The sequence below is a fragment of the Nyctereutes procyonoides genome, unplaced genomic scaffold (genome assembly GCF_905146905.1).
Source record: "Nyctereutes procyonoides isolate TBG_1078 unplaced genomic scaffold, NYPRO_anot_genome, whole genome shotgun sequence".
Lineage (NCBI taxonomy): Eukaryota > Metazoa > Chordata > Mammalia > Carnivora > Canidae > Nyctereutes > Nyctereutes procyonoides.
Window position 1 is genome coordinate 17,618,999 of NW_026575047.1, and position 21,603 is coordinate 17,640,601.

The 21,603-nt window shown below is 43.7% G+C and overlaps 2 protein-coding genes across 5 annotated transcripts in view; both read left to right on the plus strand.

Moving 5' to 3' along the window:
• The window catches only part of TBC1D1 (TBC1 domain family member 1), a 237,772-nt gene that overhangs the window by 38,267 nt on the left and 177,902 nt on the right, over nucleotides 1-21,603 (plus strand). The window lies entirely within an intron of this gene.
• On the plus strand, nucleotides 1,853-2,164 carry LOC129510401 (60S ribosomal protein L39-like). The gene has a single exon (XM_055326538.1). The coding sequence runs from the start codon at nucleotides 1,854-1,856 to the stop codon at nucleotides 2,007-2,009; it is 156 nt and encodes a 51-aa protein (XP_055182513.1). The 5' UTR covers nucleotide 1,853; the 3' UTR covers nucleotides 2,010-2,164.

Consider the following 21,603-nt stretch of genomic DNA (forward strand, 5'->3'; position numbering starts at 1 on the left):
ATAAATAAATAAAAATTTAAAAAAACCTTTAAAACTGTAAGTAATGAAAAGGTGAAGAGTTAAGGGACATTCACAAGATTAAAACTCACTTCAACAACGGTAGAGAAAATTGGATTGGGTTAAACTTCGAGCACTTTACCTGTCATATGGAGAAAGAATGCACTAGGAAACTCTCTGATAGTGAATTTATATAAGAATAATAATGGCTAAATAAATAAATAAATAAATAAATAAATAAAAATAAAAATTAAAAAAAAGAATAATAATGGCCATTACTGTTTCTTTTTATAAGATTTATTTGTTAATTTGAGAGAGAAAGAAAGTGCAGGGCATGAGTAAGAGGGAGAGGGAGAGAGAGAATCTTAAGCAGGCTCATGCCCAGCTCAGAGCCCCATGCGGGGCTCAATCTCACAGTCCATGAGATCATGACCTGAATGGAGACCAAGAGTTGGACGCTTAACTGACTGAGCCACCCAGACACTCGGGCCATTACTATTTCCTGCAGGCCTCGTTCATGCCATTCTCCATGATAGGTACTTACTGTCACAAAAATTTATGAGAAGGAAGCACTGTTCTCCCCATTTACTCCTAATCTTTTCTGTTCCCCTCATTCCTTTCTGTTGAAACTCATTCACACCAGATGTTCTACAATCTCATCCTGTGGTGTAAAACCTTTTCCTTTTCCCTGTGCCTCACTCCAGACTTCCTTTGTCATGATGATGGTAACTTGAGCAGGATCGAGAGATAAATTGTGAAAAAATGAATTAGATCTAAGAGCTCTGTGTCTGTTCCATTTCCTACCCCCATCAGCCTCAGTCAGTAGGGTTTTGACTAACAAATTTGGAATCATCTGAGAAAACTTTAAACTCATCTGTCATTGTTGTTGTTTTTTTTTCCTCCCAGTGGCAGCTGAAGATTGCATTCATGGGCTTCTGCCAGAATAAACAGTCTGAATCTTTAGTGGGATCTCTGAAGTCCAACTCCCAGTCATTTCTAAAGGAGATGTCAATACGGGGCATCTTTAGTTTGCCCTTTACGGAAATAGCTTGTCAGTTCTCTAGAACCAATTCCTTGCATGATGCCTTCTGGAGCCCACTAAAATCAGAATATGCAATGAAATTTTCATTTCTGAGCTTTTCATTGATGTGGGAAAATAAGAATTACCACTGATGGTCCATAATGGTTATGTTGTAATACATTCATTAGATTGGAGGTCATATGAAATCAGCTTTTCCTGTTTTCATTGATCCTTGGGGAAAATGGTTTTACAAAGCTTTTGGGATGGAAAAAGACAAAAGAAAATCAAAAATGAAAATACTAGTAACTATGATGAGCAAGCATTAATCTACTTTAAATATAAAGCTCTTCTTTTAAGAGGGGTTTGATGTGACATTTAGTGTCTTCTGAATTGTGGCATCTTAGAGCAGGAATGACCCTGATGGAGTGAATCAAATTCCTTCATTTTACAGATAAAAAGACTGATTCAGAGAGGTACGTGCTGCTAGGCAATGTCAGAGGTGGGACAGAGACCCAGGACTCCTGGCTTCCTGCCCTCATAGAGCAATCTCTAAATGACTTTCACATAAAATATAATTTTAGAAGAGTCTATTTAATACACTTAAAAGCTTAATAAATCCCAGAGTCTTAAAAATTCCACTGGAATATTGTATTGCACTAGGTGTGATACCAGGCAGTTAAAACACAGTATAGTTGGGACACCTGGCTGACTCAGTGGGTAGAGTACATGATGCTTAATCTCGAGGTCATGCCCACATTGGACATAGATTTTACATTAAAAAAAAAAACTGCCTTTCCGCTGCCATCCTGGTTGCGTGTGGTTGACTGTGATCTCCATGTCTTCTCACAAGACTTTCAGAATCAAGCGATTCCTGGCCAAGAAACAAAAGCAGAATTGTCCTATTCCCCAGTGGATTCGGATGAAAACTGGTAATAAAATCAGGTGCAACTCCAAGAGGAGACACTGGAGAAGAACCAAGCTGGGTCTGTGAGGAAGCATCGCACATCATGAAATAGCAAACATAATTGGCCCACGTATTTTTTTTTTTTGGCACACATATTTAAGCCACATGGAGATCACATGTTCCTATCCTATCAATATGGAAACATCCTTCCTACCTGGCCAATAGACATGTCTTATCAAGGGAATGATGTTCTCTGTTACTATGCCTCTATACAAGTAGGTTGGTTCAGTAATAAATGTGAGACCTTTCAGCTGAAAAAAAAAATAAAATAAAAAAATAAAAAATAAAATAAACTAACAGCAATGCATATATTACCTGCTGTCTAACAAAGATTAGAAGATTTTGACACCTCTAACTACACACACACACACACACACACACACACACACACACACACAAATAGTGGAATAGTAGGAAATAAAGACTCTAGAATCAAGCAAACTTATACCCCTCCTGGAATTGGCTGTGTTTCCTCCTGCAATTATGTAGACTTTTAAAATCTGAGTTTCCACATTTGTAAAATGAGGAAAGTAAAACTACTCTTCTGCTGACTGTGAGAAACAAAATGGATAATATGTTAAGCATTTAGCACATCGCGTGCAATAAGCTTTCGATAAATGTTAGTAGCCAACAACATGGACAGAATGTCGAACAGTGAGTGAACTTAAGGAAAAGGAGGTGTGTTTCATCATCTTGACCCCCATGCTGATCATAAGCATTATGTAGGCTGGCTACCTCTGGTCTGGGGACTGGGTCCACACCAAGGGTGTGGCATAGTTTTATTCATTTGGGGGGGGGGTGTAGAAAAGACTTTTAGGTGGAAGGGAAAGAAAACATGTCAAGGAGCCTGGAAGATGGGGGAGCCAGACAGCCCAGTGAATAGCCTTGTCCCGGGGGCTGAGGTTAGCAGAAGCTGTGTCACAGTGTTCAGTGTAAGTGAGGACAAACTAACACATGTCAGTTTGTACCAGGTGAGCAGTGACTCTCTGGTCAACGGGGAGAAAGTTGGTGGATGAGAAGCTTTGGCAGTAAGCATCCAGGGTGTCATGGCCTGAATCCAGAGGCTTGGGTGGTGGGGTTAGGGGGTGATGTGCATGAGTATGAAGGAAAGAGGAACCAGACTGCCTGGAATCTGGAAAGGTCCACTGGCCAGACAACTGTTTGTCTGGGGATGTATCTGGGAGCCAAGGCCAGAAGCTCGGGATGAGTCAGAGTGGGCATGGGCACCACAGGTGCAGACTGTCCCAGGGGCTGTGCCAGGAGTCAGTGCACATCAGGCTACCCAGACAACCCAGACCCGGGGAGGGGGGTGGCTCCAAGACCCATGATAAGGTTGGCCAGAAATAAATCTGAGAAATTGGTTAGAAATTGGAGGGAATCGGGCAGCCCCGGTGGCGCAGGGGTTTGGCGCCTCCTGCAGCCCAGGGCGTGATCCTGGAGACCCTGGAGTCCACATCAGGCTCTCTGTATGATGCCTGCTTCTCCCTCTGCCTGTGTCTCTGCCTCTCTCTCTCTTTGTCTCTATGAATAAATAAATAAAATCTTAATTTAAAAAAAAAGATCATATTTATTTATTTGAGAGGGAGATAGCGAGAGACCACAAGCTGGAGGGGGGTGGATGGCAGGAAGAGAGGGAGAAGCAGACTCCCCGCTGAGCAGGGAGCCCCATGTGGGGCTCAGTCCCAGGACCCTGAGATCATGACCTGAGCCAAAGGCAGGTGCTTAACCAAGTCACCCAGGTGCCCTGATGATAATGTTGCTTCTCCTGTCATCTGTCACCAGATGTGCCCTGTGCAGAGTTGGTGTCTATAGGCCTGAAAATTGATGTAAACGGCTTCTGACAAAAGGTAAAGGAGCAGAGTGAGCAGGAAAAAAAAAAAAAAAAGGATTGCTTTTGTTAGGGTGGAAACCCGAGTTGGCCAGCAGAGAGGAGTCTGACAAAGGCTAATTTGTCGAAGTTTCTACACATCAGAGGCTGGGGCAGGAGCGAATTTTCTTTGGAGGCTCCCCTTTATCTGCTGGCCCTTACATATCATTTGCCCTCAGGATTCCATCACAGACCTGCTTCTCTTCCCACCTGTAGCAGCCAGAGGAGGCCTGGTTTTGCTGCAATAACCCATGATCTTCAGATCTCAGTGACTTATAATAGTAAACGTTTATCATTATCACTTGGTTGCTTGTAGACTTTATCCTGAGAGCCAGGCTCACTGAGTGGCCTCTGTCTGGGATGTTGCTGCTGGTCATAGCAGATGGAGAAGAGACCACAGGGAGCCTTGAGCTAGCCTCAGAGCTTCTGCACAGAAGGGAGGTGACACCCATCACTTCCGTTTGCACGTCATTGGTCAAAACAAATTACATGACCAAACGTGACATCAACAAGGTGGTAAAGTCTCATTGTTCCCCAGGGAGGGGCAGTGAAGCTTTGTAACAGTCAGTCCAAGTCCACCCCATGATTGTACCGACCCCAGGGTCATCTCAACTACTCCTGTGATCTCAGGGGTTGTCTGAATGATCCTAGGTCCTCTCCTCTACCTCAGATCTCTGGGCTGAAAGCCAGACCCACATACACAGCTGGGATCAGGCTGTTGTCCTCGGCCACTTTAAACTGAACATGACCAAACTGAAGTCACTTCCTCTTTAGCGTTTCTTTTTCTTTCTTTTTTTTTTTTTTTAGTATTTCATTTTTTTAAAAAAAGATGCATTTTGGGCAGCCCGGGTGGCTCAGCGGTTTAGCACCGCCTTCGGCCCAGGGCCTGATCCTGGAGACCCGGGATCGAGTCCCACGTCGGGCTCCCTGCATGGAGCCTGCTTCTTCCTCTGCCTGTGTCTCTGCCTCTCTCTGTGTGTCTCTCATGAATAAATAAATCAATCTTTTTTAAAAAAAAGGATTTTTTAAAAAATCTTTTTTTTTAAAGATGCATTTATTTATTTGCAAGAGAGAGAAGGAGAAGAGGGGCAGAGGGAGAGGGGAAGAGAATCTCAAGCAAACTCCCTGCGGAGCATGCAACCCAACACAGGACTCGGATCTCATGACCCTGAGATGATCATGTCCTGAGCTCAGATGCTTAACCAGCTGAGCCACCCAGAGGCCTCTAGCATTTCATTTCTTTTTGATTAAAGTCCCACTGTCCACCTGGCTTCTTAAATCAGGCACTTGGGTGTTGTCTCTGACTTCTCATCCTTCTTATTCACCCAGGATCCAGCCCAACCATAACGTCTTCTTGATGGTAACCAGTGAGTGTCTCTTGGATATTTCTGCTTCTTCTCCTCTCTCCTACCCCTGCTAGTTCAGGGTATGGTCCATCTATTCTGGACTACTTTAGTGAGCTCTTAAGCAGTCTCCATGCTTCCGTGTTTCCCCTCTCCAGATCATTCCACCCAGCATCCAAGTGATCTTTCTGATTTGCAGACCTGAGGACACACCCTTCCGTGCACCTCTGCGAAAGCTGTAGCCTGGCTTCTGATGGAGAACACAGCTGTAGATCGCTGGTGAAATTCTTCCTCTGCCTCTGCAGTCTCCCCTAAATTATTATCCCACCCCTCAGGCCTGCTTACATTTCCTGCCCCCACCATAGTGAGCCCCTTCCATGTTCTCTCATGTGCCATGCTCTCTCTTACTTCTAGAATACTCTGTGTGTTGCTCCTACTGACTGTTACGCTCTGTATCCCCTTCAGCTGGCTAACTGTAGCTCATCCCTCAGATCTCACCTAATCATCACTTTCCCCCAGGAAGCCTTCTCTGGCTCCTTCCTAATAAACTAGATCAGATGTACTTTGGTGTCACCGTACTTCCTTTTCGGTGGCACAGATCATCTGCTTACCGCTTACTTAAATGCCTGTTTTCTGTCTTTGCTGCTACACGGTGATCTCTTTGAGGGCAATGACTAGTTTCGCATTACGACTCCGGCTCCTAGCAGAGTGCCTTGAACAGTCCAGGGGCTGGTTTCTGGCGTGAGGGTGAATGACCACTCGTGGTGTCAATTAGCAGGGTTTGTCCTGAACTCAAGAACGAGGCCAGAAAGGCACGAAAGGGTCCTTGCTTCCTTAATGTCAGGGTGAGCTGAGAGGGACTAGCTGGCATAGGGCTAGAGGGATAGGATCAAAGTAAAGCAGACCTCTGGAGAAAGGTAAAGGAGGCAGGGTTGGGAAGAAGTGAGAGCCGCTGGAATATAAGCTTCTCAAGGGAATGAATTTTTTGTTCACTGCAAATCCCTGTGCCTACAACAATGTGCAACCTAGATTAGCCAGTTAATGATCACTTTATTGAATGAATGAGTGAGTGAGTGAGCGAATGAATGAACGAACAACTTCTGGCTCAGACTTCCAGAGCCAATCCTGGCTGATGGAAGCAGAAAAAGGATTTAATAGAAGGACATAGGTTCGTTCACAGGATCAACATAAAAACCAGGGAATCAAGCCTTGAAAATGAGCAGCAACCAACAGGAGGTGAGCGGGGGTGGGACCATGGCCCAGGTTACATCACAGAAATGCCCCGCTAAGGAATCCCCGCTGGCACACTGCCACCAGACACTGCTGTCCTGGCCCGGCCACCACTGGCCGTTAGCTGCAGTGCCGCTGGCCTCTATCGCCACTGCCCTCCTCCTGAGTCCCATCTCACTGACCCTGTGACCTGACTTGACTCCTTCAAGTTTCAAAGTCCCAGACAGGAACACCGGACTGAGCCAAGGCTGACGGCCCTCTCAGTGGCTGCCAGGAAGGAGAAGAGAGCGAATAATTGTCCCCCGTCAGCAGAGGGGGCCATGCCGCCACCTGTCTGAGATTCCTCCCTAAGGAAGACCTGCCATGCAGGCCAGCCTAAGAGGCTCTAAGTGTCCTCTGCGGGAGGACCTGATAGAAAAATTGAGAACCAAGGAAAGTATTCTCTTTTCTTTCTTTCTTTCTTTTTTAAAAGATTTTATTTACTAATTGGAGAGACAGCACATAGTGTGAGAGGAAGAGGGGGAGCAGGCTCCCTGCTGAGCAAAGAGCCCATTGGGGGGCTCTATCCTAGGACCCTGGAACATGGCCTGAGGCAAAGGCAGCCGCTGAACTGGCTGGGCCCCCCAGGCCCCCCCCCCAAGGAAAGTATTTTCTCATTTAAATTATTTTATCATAGACACTATTAAAAATAGAACCGATTCAGAATTTTGTAAAGTGTAAGAGTGCCTGGGTGGCTCCGTGGGTTAAGCATCTGTCTTCAGCCCAGGTAGTAATCTCAGGGTCCTGGGATCCAGCCTCATGTCGGCCTCCCTGCTCAGGGGGGAGTCTGCTTCTCCTTTTCCCTCTGTCCCTCCCCCTGCTTGTGCTCTCTCTCCCTCTCTCTCAAATAAATAAATAAAATCTTAAAAAATAACAGAAGTTTGTAGAGTATAAAATGTAAGTTTACTCCCTACTTCCCGATCCTCTGTTATCAAGAAATAACCCCCATTATCAGCTGGGAATACGTTATTACACACTTACTCAAGAAACCTCTTGGATGAGAATTGTTTCTCGGGGCACCTGAGTGGCTCAGTTGAGCATCTGCCTTTGGCTCAGGGCGTGATCTCGGGGTCCTGGGATTGAGTCCTTCATTGGGGTCCCTGCAGGGAGACTGCTTCTCCTTCTGCCTATGTCTCTGCCTCTTTCTGTGTGTCTCTTATGAATAAATAAATCTAAAAAAAAAAAAAAGAATTGTTTCTTGAGACACACAGGGCCAGATCTCATAGCTATTACTGGGTATTTATAATTTACATACAGGGCTTATTATCAGGTATTTTTTACTTGGGAATCAAGTGGTTGCTTGGAATCTCAAGCCTGGTGATGGCATCTGTCATTTTGATGGGTGAGCACAATTTGAGTTCTGTTGGAGGGAAGGTATTCACTCTGCCTTAATTGATTTGAGTTGCCAAGGAGACCACTTCCTATTCCAGATGCCTCATGTGGAGAGTTCTTTTCTTCTTAAAAAAACAAAAATTATCTAAAATAATGCTTTGCTTGGATTTTAAAGAAATAAAGTTCTAGGGCTGCCTGGGTGACTCCGTCAGTTAAGCATCTGCCTTTGTCTCAGGTCATGATCCCAGCGTCCTGGGATCAAGCCCCACATCCGGGATCCTTGCTCTGTGGGGAGTCTCCTTCTCCCTCTCTGTGTCCTTCTGCCCCTCCCCCTGCTCGTGCATGTGTTTGTGCTCTCTCTCTCTCATTCTCTCTCAAATAAATAAATAAAAATCTTCAAAAAAAAAAAAAAGAAAGAAAGTTCTAGAATGAATCCATCCTCAACCAACTTCCAGTGAAGTTATTCTGGATGTGCAGTTGTAAATTTTCCTTATTGTGCTGGTAACTGGCTTGTCTGTAGTGTCCAGGAAGCAGCGCTCAGGTGCCCCATGTTGGTTGGACAGTGCAACCATAAGACTCTTTGATTCAAGACCATTTCACATAAAAAACAGAGGATTGCTCAAGAAGCAAGTTGAGTTGAATTTTAACAAAGCAGAACTAGTTGTTAAAGGTCATATTCTTAAGATTTATGACAAACCATATGCTAAAGTTATAAACTGAATAATATACTTAAGTGAGGTAGATAAATGTGTCTCAGATTGTTACGAGGCTGACCCAAATTGGTCATGAGATTAGTCCCAAAATAAGTATCCAGTATGGTATCCAGTGTGGCCTTTCAAGAAGGAAGCAAATCTAGTACTTCATTCCAGCCTGTTTTGCTTTATTGTCACTTGACCGGGTTCATGTCAATGAAAGATGTTGCATATGTAGTTTTTAAATAGTGCCACATGCTGCTTCTTTATCAAGTAAGCAGTCCGCAGTATTTCTACATGAAAGGGAGCAGATATGATAAGATTTAGATGAGACATCAGGATTCCCATATATAACCTTGATGTCTGAAGTTTATGTTATATTAGTACTGAAACTGGTGGCAGTTCAGTCTTATAGTCAGGATAAATTCTCAGTCTTTTTGATAGACTCTAATAAGCAGATATGGGTTGAAAATTTTAAGTGTGGATTAATTGCAATAATTCCAATTTGGAATCTCAGCCAAAATAAAAGTCAGCTTTTTGTGGGCATTTTGATAACAGAGAAGGGTCTTCATTTAAAAATATCATTTTACAAGGGGCACCTGCGTGGCTCAGTCAGTTAAGTAACTCTTGATTTCAGCTCAGGTCATGATCTCAAGGTCATGAGATCAAGCTCTGCATTGGGCTCCACGCTCATTGGGGAGTCTGCTTGAGGATTCTCTCACTCCCTTTCCCTCTGTCTCTCCTCCCCACTTGCACACGAGCACACACATGTGCGATCTCTCTCTTTCTCTTAAATAAATAAATGTCTAAAAATATATATATATCATATTACAAGTAATTATAGCAAAGCAGTGGTGAATATGGCAGAAAGCCATAGTATTTAATAAAGAAACACTGGCTTTTTTTAAAAAAAAAGTACCAGTTCAAGTGGCAACATTTAGGGAACCCTGGGTGGCACAGCGGTTTGGCGCCTGCCTTTGGCCCAGGGCGCGATCCTGGAGACCCGGGATCGAATCCCACATCGGGCTCCCGGTGCATGGAGCCTGCTTCTCCCTCTGCCTGTGTCTCTGCCTCTCTCTCTCTCTCTGTGTGTGACTATCATAAATTAAAAATAAAAATAAATAAATAAAAAAGTGGCAACATTTAAAAAGAGGTGAAAGCATGAACTTTGATGTTTTAGTTGGAATTAAATTTGCCCTTGCCTTGGTGTCTCATCTGTTATACAAACAATCCTCAGTAGACGAGAAATGTTGGAAAACTCAGTATCCTACGCATCTGTTAAAATACTACCATTGTTTTGTCTGAGCAGGAAGTGAACAGTTCTGCTGTGTCCCCAGGGAGAGGCTAGACCATAACCAGGGCGTTGAAGGGTCAGCAGCTGCCCAACGAAATGAATTAGAGGCATCAGCTGCAGAAAAAGGAAACTGCACAGTGGTGGCCACCGTGAGGAGAAGTGGGAGCTGTGGTGGTGGCAGCAGGGGATCAGTGGTGCCTGGAGAGGGTGTTTGGGAGTGCAAGTCATGGCAGTGCTGATTCTGGTTTCCTTTTCAGCCTGTGGGCCTGAGCCAGGTGCTTTACTGAGCTTTACAAAATTTTGGTACAGCCACAGGATTCTACATGGAAATGAAAATATGTGTCCATGCAAGTCTTGTACACAGCAGTGCTCCTTGCAGCTCTCTCTGTAATAGCCCCAGATGGAAACCAGCCCAGAAACTGAAAACAAGCCAGATGTCCAACAACAGGTGGCAAATAGAGTGCTACTCACCAGTAAAAAGGATGCACATGGCGATGTGGAAAATGTCAAAATCATTATGCTGCGTGAAATAAGCCCCTACCGCCAATAAAAAGAGTACATGCTATGTAATTCTATTTATATAAAACTCTAGAAAAGGCCAGCTAATCTTTAGAGAAGAAAACATCAGTAGTTGCGTGTGCATTGGGTGGAGGAAAGGATGGATTGCAAAGGGGCATATGGATTTTTGAGGGTGATGGAAATGTTTGGTAGGTTGTGTTGGTCTCATAGATTATGTTCATATGTCAAATCACATCAAATTATAGTCTTTGGGGCAGCCCCAGTGGCCCAGCGGTTTAGCGCCACCTTCAGCCCAGTGCGTGATCCTGGAGACCCAGGATCGTGTCCCACATCGGGCTCCCTGCGTGGAACCTGCTTCTCCCTCTGCCTGTGTCTCTGCCTCTCTCTGTGTGTGTGTGTGTGTGTCTCTCATGAATAAATAAAATCTTAAAAAAAAAAACCCAAAGTGTAGTCTTTAATTTTTTACTTTTTTAAAGCTTTTATTTATTTATTAATGAGAGACACACAGAGAGAGGCAGAGACATAGAGGGAGAAGCAGGCTCCTTGATGGGAGCCCGATCTGGGACTTGATCTCAGGACTCCAGGATCACTCCCTGAGCCAAAGGCAGATGCTCAACCACTGAGCCACCCAGGTGCCCCCAAATCATAGACTTTAAATATATACAACATTTGTTGTAAATAAATATTAAACAAAAAAACCCTCCAAAAAAACAAAAAGAATAGGGCCATGAGACAGTAAGTGCTCAGTAGGTCTCCATTAATAATAATAGTAATAACAATACAAGATAGGCACTATTATTGTCTGTTTTATTTTTCAATTTTTTAAAATATTTTATTTATTTATTCATGAGAGACATAGAGAGAGAGAGAGAGAGGCAGGCAGAGACACAGGCAGAGTGAGAAGCAGGCTCCATGCAGGGAGCCTGACGTGGGACTCGATCTCCGGTCTCCAGGATTGCGCCCTGGGCCGAAGGCAGCGCTAAACTGCTGAGCCACCGGGGCTGCCCTATTGTCTGTTTTATAGACGAGTAAACTAAAGCCTAGAGAGGTTAAGTAACTTACCTAAGGTCACACAGCCAACGGATAGTATGGCCAGAATGCAGGCACAGCCCGAGACCTGAACCCTACAGTGTGAAGACAGAGCTAGGAGAATGAATGAGAAGGGTTCCTCTTACCATCTTGTACTTCTTCTGGGTAGAAGATTGTAAGAGGCAACATGCTAGAGAGGCAGTGAGAGGAACGAAGAGCAATCCACGGAGGAAGAGCGTCCACTCAGAACATTTTGTAGGACATTCTTATTGAGTACGGAAGCCATCCTCTTCTCATTCAGTTTTTGACTCACATACCGTGAAATTCACCATTTCAAGTCTGGAATTTGATGGTTTTTGGTATATTCATGGGCTTGTGCAATCATAACGAGCAAACTAGATAACAGTTTTGACACTCTCAACAAGAAATGCCATACCTATCAGGGATCACTGTCTATCTTCCTCTTCACCCTATGCAACCCCCCTTGCCCCGGAAACCATGAATCCACGTTCAGTCCCTATAGATTTGCCTCTTGGGAGATTTCCTGTACATGGAATCATATAACATGTGGCCTTTTGGATCTGGCATCTTTCCCTTAGAATAAGTTCACCTGAGTTGTAGTGTGTATCAGCATCTTGTTCCTTTTCAGGGCCGAATAGTATTCCATCATGCCCGTGGACCACATTTGGTATATCTGGTCATCAGTTGATGGACATTGGATTGCTTCCACTTTTTGGTGACTACAAATAATGCTGCCATTCTCAATCAGCGTTGTTTCAGCAACTGATGGTGATTTTAGGGGAGAGGCAGGTATTGGTCATAGGCACCTCTACCATCCACACAGAAGCCGATTTATTGGCGGGCTTCTAGTTCACCCTACATTTAACAACATATGTGAGGATTCTTCTGAAATATTGCCCGTGTGGTAAAGAATTTAGACTTAGGCTAGAGGTTCCAATGCTAGTGTTTCTTAATATTAATGTTTAGGTTAATTGTTTGCAAAATTCCTGATAATGTTTATTGAGCCCTTTTTAATTTTTGGAGTGTATTTTGCAGTATAATTTTACAGTGATCTTGGTCCTAAATGATGATGATTTTTGTTATAGAAGAGGCCTCGAGGCCCAGAGAGGAGGTGGCCTGTCGCACATGCTGTGGTTGCCTGGCGGGTGGCTCCTGACCGCCCCCTGAGCTCCCCTGCAGCTACATGCACATAGCTTCCCGACTTGGCCACCGCGTATCCCTGCTTCTCAGCCTGAGGCTTTCTCAGGAGCCCCAAGGGTGAGCTCAGATTGCCCGAGGCCAGCCTGGCAGTGCTGGGGATCTGATGACCCCCGGGCAACCCGAAACTAATAAGGGAAATAAATACCCAGCTTCCCTCTTTTCTCCCGAATGTTCTACATCAGAGGTCAGCAAACTTCTTCTCTTAAGGGCCACATAGCAAATGTTTTCAACTTTACAGGCCACACGCTCTCTGTTGCAACTATTGAAATCTGTCCCTTCTGCAGGAGAGCACCCGCAGACTGTGCCAAGGGAGGGAGCCTGGCTAGGTGCCAGTTAAACTTTCCTTACAGAAAGGGACGATGGGTTGGAGTTGACCTGCCGGCTGCAGGGTGCTCAGCCCTATTCTCCGGGATTCCTGATGCCCCGGGGAGTTGAACCCCGGTTGCCCCCGGAGGTAACCCATTCATTACCACATGCTTTGGGGCTTTGCCTTCTTTCCTGTGTTGTCACTTGCCTGTCCTCACTTGTGCTTCCGAGGATTTCTAGCCAAACACATGCCCTGCCCCCAATTCCTTTTCTCAGGGCCTGTTTTGGGGGGAGCCGAACTGAGAAGCCAGGGGCAGTGCTAGTCCTATTCACTATAATCTTAGGACAGGCTAACTATGCGAAGAGGCCACAGGCTCTGGAGTGAGTCCCAGCTGCTGCTCTGCTCCTCAGTGGCCCTGGATAGGGGACTTCCCCTCCTTGTCCTGGGGTTCCTTCAGCTGTAAAGTGGGTATCATCATAGAAACCTACCACAAAGTATTGTTAAGATTTTCTGTTACTCCTTGTATAGAGGACCTAATATAGTGCATTGAGGTATTAGAAAGCATAGCAACATTTGCACAGTTGATGACGTTTTATTTTTATTTTTTTACACATGAAGAAGTACCTTGATGGTCTCTTTGCAGGAAAACTTTACAGTGAATTGATGGAATTGTGTTATTTATTAGAGGTGAGAAATATAATTGGCTGACCCACAGTATGCATTCTTACCCACTTTGGATCCTTGCTTATTTGAAAACCTGTTGTCTATCATGTTTAAACAACACAAAGCACAAAGAGTTTTTATCTTTTAGAGTTATATGCTGAAATATCTATGGATGAAATAGTCCGTTGAGGATAGTTTCCAAAATAATCTGTGGAAGAAAGTAGATGTGGTTATAAATGAAACACGATTGGTCTTCAGTTGACAGTTGTTGAAGTTTGGGTGATGGGACCTAGGGGTTCATTGTAATCTCTTTACTTTCCTATTTGTTTGAAAATTTCTATACTTATAATTTAAAAACACCCACAGTTTCAGGGGTGCCTGGGTGGTGCATTCAGTTGAGCATCCTACTCTTGGTTTCAGCTCAGGTCGTGATTTCAGGGTCGTGAGATCAAGGCCCATGTCGGGTTCCACACTCAGCTCAGCTTTGGCTTAAGATTTATTTTCTCCCTCTCTCTCTGCCCCTCCCCTCGCCATGCCCCCTTGCCATGATTTTCAATTCCTCTTTCTCTCAAATAAACAAATAAATCTTTTAAAAAAAAAACCCCACAGTTTTAGAATTTAGAAACAAAATCTTGTTGTTATAAGAACTGTACTGGGGCAGCCCTGGTGGCTCAGTGGTTTAGCACTGCCTGCAGCCCAGGGTGTGATCCTGGAGACCCTGGATCGAGTCCCACGTCGGGCTCCCTGCATGGAGCCTGCTTCTCCCTCTGCCTGTGTCTCTGCCTCTCTCTCTCCTCTCTGTGCATTCTCATGAATAAATAAATAATAAAAAATCTTAAAAGAAAAATGTTTAAAAAAAAAAAAGAACCGTACTGTAGGAGAGAAAGAGGGGAATTATCTCCAGCTGGAGCCTGGGGACCACTGTACCCCAGTTCCTCAATATACCAGAAGTATAGGGTCTTTCTCATTCTTTTTTTTTTTTTTTTTTTTGGTCTTTCTCATTCTTGAGTATACCTGAGCACCCCCCCCCCCCCCGCCGCCCCAGCAAGCTTTGTCTTATGTGGTCAGCAGTGAGAGAAGGAGCCTCATGACACTCAGCTGGAGGAGAAAAGTCCTGGTAACACTCAGCAAGGATGGAAAAATGGACCTTATGGTCACAAATTGGCAAACTTCAAAAAGAGTATTTGAAAGAGATGTTCACAATAAATACTGGAAAGAGATCAGAATCTCAGTTCAGTAAAACACTTAGGATTTATAAAGTGGTGATGGTATTTGTCCAGGAGAATAAAAAACACTGATGATCTAGAAAGGGGTCACAGTCTCTGCCCCGAGGAGGAAGTCATTAAGAGTTTTGGATTTTAGAAAATTATCCTGAAGTTCAGTTGATAATGGGCATGGGATTTTACCATGGTCCCCCCACTCTGTGAGTGTAACCAGTCTACAAATTAATGCCTAAGAGTCCTCAGCCTAAGAATAAGCCTTTCCCTTGATTGTAAGGAGATGTAGGCGAGGCTGGGGAAGACCTTCCTAGGTCTTAAGGAGCACTGAGCTTTTGGGATCAACAAGGTAGAGACCACACGGCCCAGGAGCTTCCAGTTCACGGTGGCCCTGAGATGATTTTTCCTGCATCTTCAGATTGTTATTTAAGATTGCATTGTGGTCTTCACTCAGTCAGGGGAGGATGTAGTTTTTGAGATTTTTGGCTTTTACAGTATATGATTTAAAGTCTGTGATTCAGCGGATATTCTTGGGCAGTCATTGGAAGAATGTGAATTAAAACCTCCATCTCTGGAGGCACCTGGGTGGCTCAGTGGTTGAGCGTTTGCCTTCGGCTCAGGTCGTGATCCCGGGGTCCTGGGATCGAGTTCGAATTCAGTTCCCTCTAGGGAACCTGCTTCTCCCTCTGCCTATGTCTCTGTGTCTTTCATGAATAAACAAAATCTTTAAAAAAAAGAAAAAAGAAAAAAGAAAAAAGAAAAAAGAAAAGAAAAACCTCCATCTCTGGAGCTCTGGTTTTTTAGTCATCTCTCACATCCTATTTGTTTCACAGATAACGTGATGGTTTTGAGTTGATCTGGGCTGCAGGAAAACTGTGCTAATTTACAGGAGAAATCAAAGCAAATCCACTCATTTGATTGAGGATGTGCATTCATCACCATGTGCTGATTGATGTGCAAGGTCTCTGACAGCCCTTGAGACTATTACCCACACACATCTCATACCTCTCCCACTCTGGCACTCAGGCATGTTTTGCATTCAAATCAGGTGATTTGATGCCTTTTCTGATGAGTTCAGGATGAAAAGTGTGAATGCTAAATTTTGGAATAATATTAAAAAAGATATGTGGGAATATGGTGTAGCATGAAAAGCATGTTGTTAATTAATGACATAGAGTCAGGTAGGAATTCCTTAGGTAAGAGAGGGATAGTGCTTTTAATCTGGAAGTGATGTTGAAGAATTCTTTGAAGTATTTTTTTTAAAGATTTTATATATTTATTCCTGAGAGAGACACATAGAGAGGCAGAGACACAGGCAGAGGGAGAAGCAGGCTCCATGCAGGAAGCCCTACGTGGGACTCAGTCCCAGGATCCCAGGATCACAATCTGAGCCAAAGGCAGATGCTCAATCACTGAGCCATCCAGGCATCTCTGGAGTATGTTTTTAAGCTGATACACATTAATATCAGACTTTTAAAAAAAGCGCCAAAAAAAAAAAAAGCGCCAGAAAGCTATGTGCAATTAAGGCTTAATCAAGGAGTGACACATGCCTATCAGTACTGGTAATAGAACACTGCTTACGTAGTTTTAAATTCCCACATTACTGAAGCAGAACATACCAGTTATATAATATGATATATAAAATCTACTGCTTTGGTGACTCAGCGGTTTAGCGCCACCTTCAGCCCAGGACATGATCCTGGAGTCCTGGGATCGAGTCCCATGTCAGGCTCCTTGCATGGAGCCTGCTTCTCCCTCTGCCTGTGTCTCTGCCTCTCTCTCTCTCTCTCTCTCTCTCTCTCTCTCTCTCTCTCTCTCGTCTCTCCGCATATTCTCATGAATAAATAAATAAAATCTTAAAAAAAAAAATCTACTACTTTGTCATTAAGTTTGAGATTTTTCCAAACCATTTTACCTATTGAACATGTCCCTATAGTTGCTTAATAATGACTTGGATAAAAGACTGTCGAAAAACATAGTTGCAAGTAAGTGCAAATAAGTTAAAATGACTGAGAAAAGTGACCAAGGCTGATGTGTAGAATCCTGGTAAAATCTACAGCAGCTCCTTCAAGAGCGGGGTGAGCATGAGCCAAGCCCGGGAAACTGTAGACACTGAGAAGTTTGGATGGTTAGTGTGGTCAGTTTGGTGTGTGGGCAAGGACAGTGGACAGTGAGGGTGGGTTTGGCTAAAAATAAAAGAATGTCCACTTTATAGCAGCTTATAGCCTCATTCCTCAGAATGTGGCTTTTTAGACAGCTTAGCAGCATAGGTTCTCAGGCCCCACTGAATCAGAATTTTCATTTTAATGAGATTTTCAAATGATTCATAGATACATTAAGTAAGTCCCATTTAGACAACAAAGATATTTTGATGTCTCACTTAATAAGGAGTTGGAAGGAAGAAGTTCCTGAGTGGGGGCGCCTGGGTGGCTCAGTTGGTTGGGTCATGGTCCTGGGGTCCTGGGATTGAGCTCTGCGTTGGGTTCCTTGCTTGGGGGGGGGGAGGTCTACTTCTCCTTCTCCCCCTCATTTGTGCTTCTCTCTCTCTCTCAAATAAATTAATAAAAGTCTTTAAAAAAGACTTTTAAAAAAAGAAGAGAGAGAGATTGTAATAAGTAAGAAAGGAATCTTCTCTCCATCTTGTTTCTGAAACGTGCCATTCTCCATTTCTTTCCCAAGGTAATACAGACCTACTGAGATTCCTATACGCGTACATATTTCTCTTTTCCTCGCTCATAATCATGCTCTTCATGTAAGTCTTCCTCATATAAGTCTTCCTTGTGTGTGGTTTCCATTTTACTCTTTTCCACAAAAATCCCTGCCCTTTATTTGTCATGAATGGCCTGTGCTCCAAGAATAACCACGGTTACCCATAAGAGGACTTTACCTCAAAGTGTCCACCTTCCATTTTTCCATTTATATGTATAGATTATAACCGAGACAGTCTGCCTCTAATGAACTTATAACATACTACAGCATTAAATCTCTCATTTTGTTTGTTGACTGTCCTCTTTGCTAGATGATAGGTTTTGTGAGGGCAGGGGTTTGTGTTTGTTTTGTTAACAGACCTGTCCCCGTAATCTATATAGTATCTGGCCCCAGAGAGGTGCTCAGTAAATATTAGTGGGTAAAAGAATGAATTTCCAGTAGATTATCCTCAGTGTGCTTTGCTTTCATACATTGAAAATCTCCAAATGGCTTTTCCCTGGACCTCTATTCTGTATCTTACCCCCCAGACCTCATATGGCATGCTCAAGGGTGTCAGCTAATTTTGATATGAATCTAAAGAAAAGGAGAGTACAGTAATGACTCCCCCAGAGAAGTCATTTGATTTGTGCCACGGTGGAACATGGTTATTGTTACCTGGTCTCTGGGGTTATCTGTGCCGCCGCCTCTCCTTGCATGGAGCCTAAGCTGACTGGGTCAGCACTTAGACTCCCTTCATGTGTTGGGAGAACATAAACAGTGGATGGGTTTGTTAAATATCCATGGCCACAAGCTCAAGGCGGAAGGCCTATCCCTTCCTTCCTGTAGGCAAGAAAGACACAAAATATATGTGATATGTGATATCATGCAATGCTTTTACCCCTCCCAACCATTGAAGTCATACGTAATATATATATTTAAAGATTGTATTTATTTATTAGTGAGAGACACATAGAGAGAGGCAGAGACACAGACAGGGAGAAGCAGGCTTTTCACAGGGAGCCCAGTGTGGGACTCGATCCCTGGACCTGGGATCATGTCCTGAACCGAAGGCAGACACCCCACTGCTGAGCGACCCAGTGATACATAATATTGTCTTCTTAGAGATGAGGAAATTTAGCTCATCATAAGAATATATAGTAAAAGGAGAGAGTTGAGATGTCAGCATAGCCTCTCTGACTCCAAATTCCAATTATTATTTTTTTTTACCCTTGACTGCTTTTTCATAAAGTTCAGAACAGATTGTTTGATTTTTTTTCCTTCGTCATTACTTTTAAAAAGGTCAATTCTGACATTTGATTTACATTTCCGACAAGCTACATATCCTTTCTCTTCCTCCCTCCCTTCCTCCCTCCCTTCTTCACTTCTTGCATTTATAGTGCAACAGATGATAATTTTCCACAATGTCCTGTAGATGATATGTTTTATTGAAAATGCCAGACCAAAAAAATGATAAGTAATCACTGGTGGGATCCTACACTGGAAATGATTTCAGCCGTAGTTCTGAGTTTTAAAAATACTATTTTTGCTGATGTGTACCCAGAGCCACAGACACAGATGGCCACATATGCTGGATTTGCTGCTAGTTTTTGTACCCTTTTCTCATATACATTTATAGTGACCAATTTGACTTTTAAAAACATGTGCTAAGAATAATATTTTTCAGATTGAAGTTGTCTAGGAAAAAATGTATGCTAAAGAAAGAGTCTGTAAGATCATGGGGGTTGGCGTCTGGGTGCCTCAGTCCATTAAATGTCTGCTTGCAGCTCAGGTCATGATCTCGGGGTCCTCAGATTGAGCCCCACATCAGGCTCCCTGCTTGATGGTGAGTTTGCTTCTCTCTCTCACTCCCACTGTCTCATAAATAAATAAATAAATAAATAAATAAATAAATAAATAAATATTTAAAAAAAAAAAAGATCCTGGGCACCTGGCTGGCTCAGTCAGTAGACCATGTGACTCTTGATCTTGGAGTCATGAGTTTAAGCCCCATGTTGGGCATAGAGCTTACTTAAGAAAAAAGAATCTATAAGATTAGCATAGCAGGCTTATCTCCCAGAAAACCCATTTTCTCACCTGTCCACCTTCCAACCCCAATGCCAAACTCCTTAGCTTGACAGTCAAAGGCCTTGACCATGATGACTTTTCATACTTTTCTAATTCCACGATTTTGTACCCTATTCTCCGAAAAAAATGGGACTGTTTATTTTTCTTTATTAAAAGATTTAATTTAATTTAATTTAATTTTTTTAAAGATTTAATTTTTATTTTTTTAAGATTTTATTTATTCATCCATGAGAGACACAGAGAGAGGTAGAGACACAGGCAGAGGGAGAAGCAGGCTCCCTGTGAGGACCCTGATGTGGGACTAAATCCCAGGACCCCAGGATCATGACCTGAGTCAAAGTCAGCTGCTCAACCACTGAGCCACCCAGGTGCCCCTAAAATATTTTTCTTTTAACTAATCTCTACATCCAACATGGGGCTTGAACCTGCAACTCCGAGATCAAGAGTCACATGCTCTACTGACTGAGCCAGGCTGGTGCCCTGTTTATTCTCCTGAAATAGCCACGCTTTCTTCTTTTTGCTCACTGCTGTTTCTTTTATCTAGAGATATTTTTCTCTTCCTTAATATACAAGAAGCATTCCATCTCTCTGAGTTCAAATGCCACCTCCTCCAGAAAACTTTCCTGGATTGGATTTGCTTTCACGCCTCTACACCCCACTAGTCTTTGTTTATCCCTTCTTTAGGACACTTAAACTACATCCTTTATTTCTGCTCTGATTCAGGGCACCATTTTAAGACTATTTATTTAAAAGATGAATGTGTCAAAACACTTTGAAAGATTGCAATTAGCAATAGTTTCTGCTAATGGTGGAATGGGGCAAGGTTGCCAACTGGTGCCTACAGATTCTTTTTTTTTTTTTGAAAAGCAATTCAGGGCAGCCCAGGTGGCTCAGCAGTTGAGCACCGCCTTTAGTCCAGCGCTTGACCCTGGGGTCCTGGGATCGAGTCCCACAACGGGCTCCCTGCATGGAGCCTGCTTCTCCCTCTGCCTGTGTCTCTGCCTCTCTCTCTGTGTGTCACTCATGAATAAATAAATAAAATCTTAAAAAAAAAAAGCAATTCATGGAATACCTGCAGATTGGCGTGCAGTCTGTTTTACCGGTCTGCATACTCTCTAGTGCCTTCCACCCAGCATTTCCCACATTTCCATTGTCTGCCTGGCCCTTAGTGGCCACTGAGTTCACAAGCTCCGTGTAGCAGTCCCTTACACCATACACCGGATCCAAATCTGGCTCCCTCACTCACTAGCTGCCTGTCTCAGGTTAGGACTAAGAGTTCTGATAATACCTCTGCGGGCCCTTTTGTATTTGAGGTGGGCCCTCTGCAAATAAACAGATTTTGTTTTTTTGTTTTGTTTTTGTTTCTGTGTTTTGCATGTACACTCAAATTTAGGGGGGTTGGCGAACGCAGGCAGTTGTCACAACACTCCTGTACCCTGTGCCCGTGGCCAACGTCACTTGTACTCAGGTTGCCCAGGACAGGAGCTCGGACAGATCCTCGCCACTCTGCTCACCACGGAGGAGAGCTGGTGAAAGAGAAGTCAGGGTGGGGTCAATCCGGCCTCCTGCAGTTGCTTTGGGGTAACTCTGGGGAGTTGCTTTAGTCACAAGTGGAGGACACGAATTTACTAAAGGTTAGCAGGAAGTGAAATCATGTGTGCAAAACTACGTTATAAATTAGGAAATGCCATGGAGCCCGCCGCGGTTTCTTTTTGGGTTGCTCTGCACTTGAGCTAAGTTAGGTTTTCGATCATTTCAAAATGCCTGAAAAATCACACTCTGGGCATGGAAGTTTGTGATGACAACAATAATTTCTATGATAGTTAACATGCTATTTACATATAAAGTGGGTTGTGTTCCTTCTCATTTTGCCTCCGCTGTCTCATCGTTTCACACTCCTTCCATGCTAACGCTCTCCCTTTTCGAAATATGTGAACAGGATTTGTTCCTGCGGAGAAAACAGGAGACAGGAAATAGCAAAGAATCAAGGAGCAAAGGCCAGGATCAGGTCAAGAGCTTCCCACGCCTTCTCCCCAGTTTAGGGGGAACCAGATGAAAGCCTTGAGGAAGGTCCTAAGAGCGAAAGGCGATAATC

Excerpts from the sequence above, each read along its gene's own strand:
- LOC129510401 (XM_055326538.1), top strand. The coding sequence starts at position 1,854 with ATGTCTTCTCACAAGACTTTCAGAATCAAGCGATTCCTGGCCAAGAAA.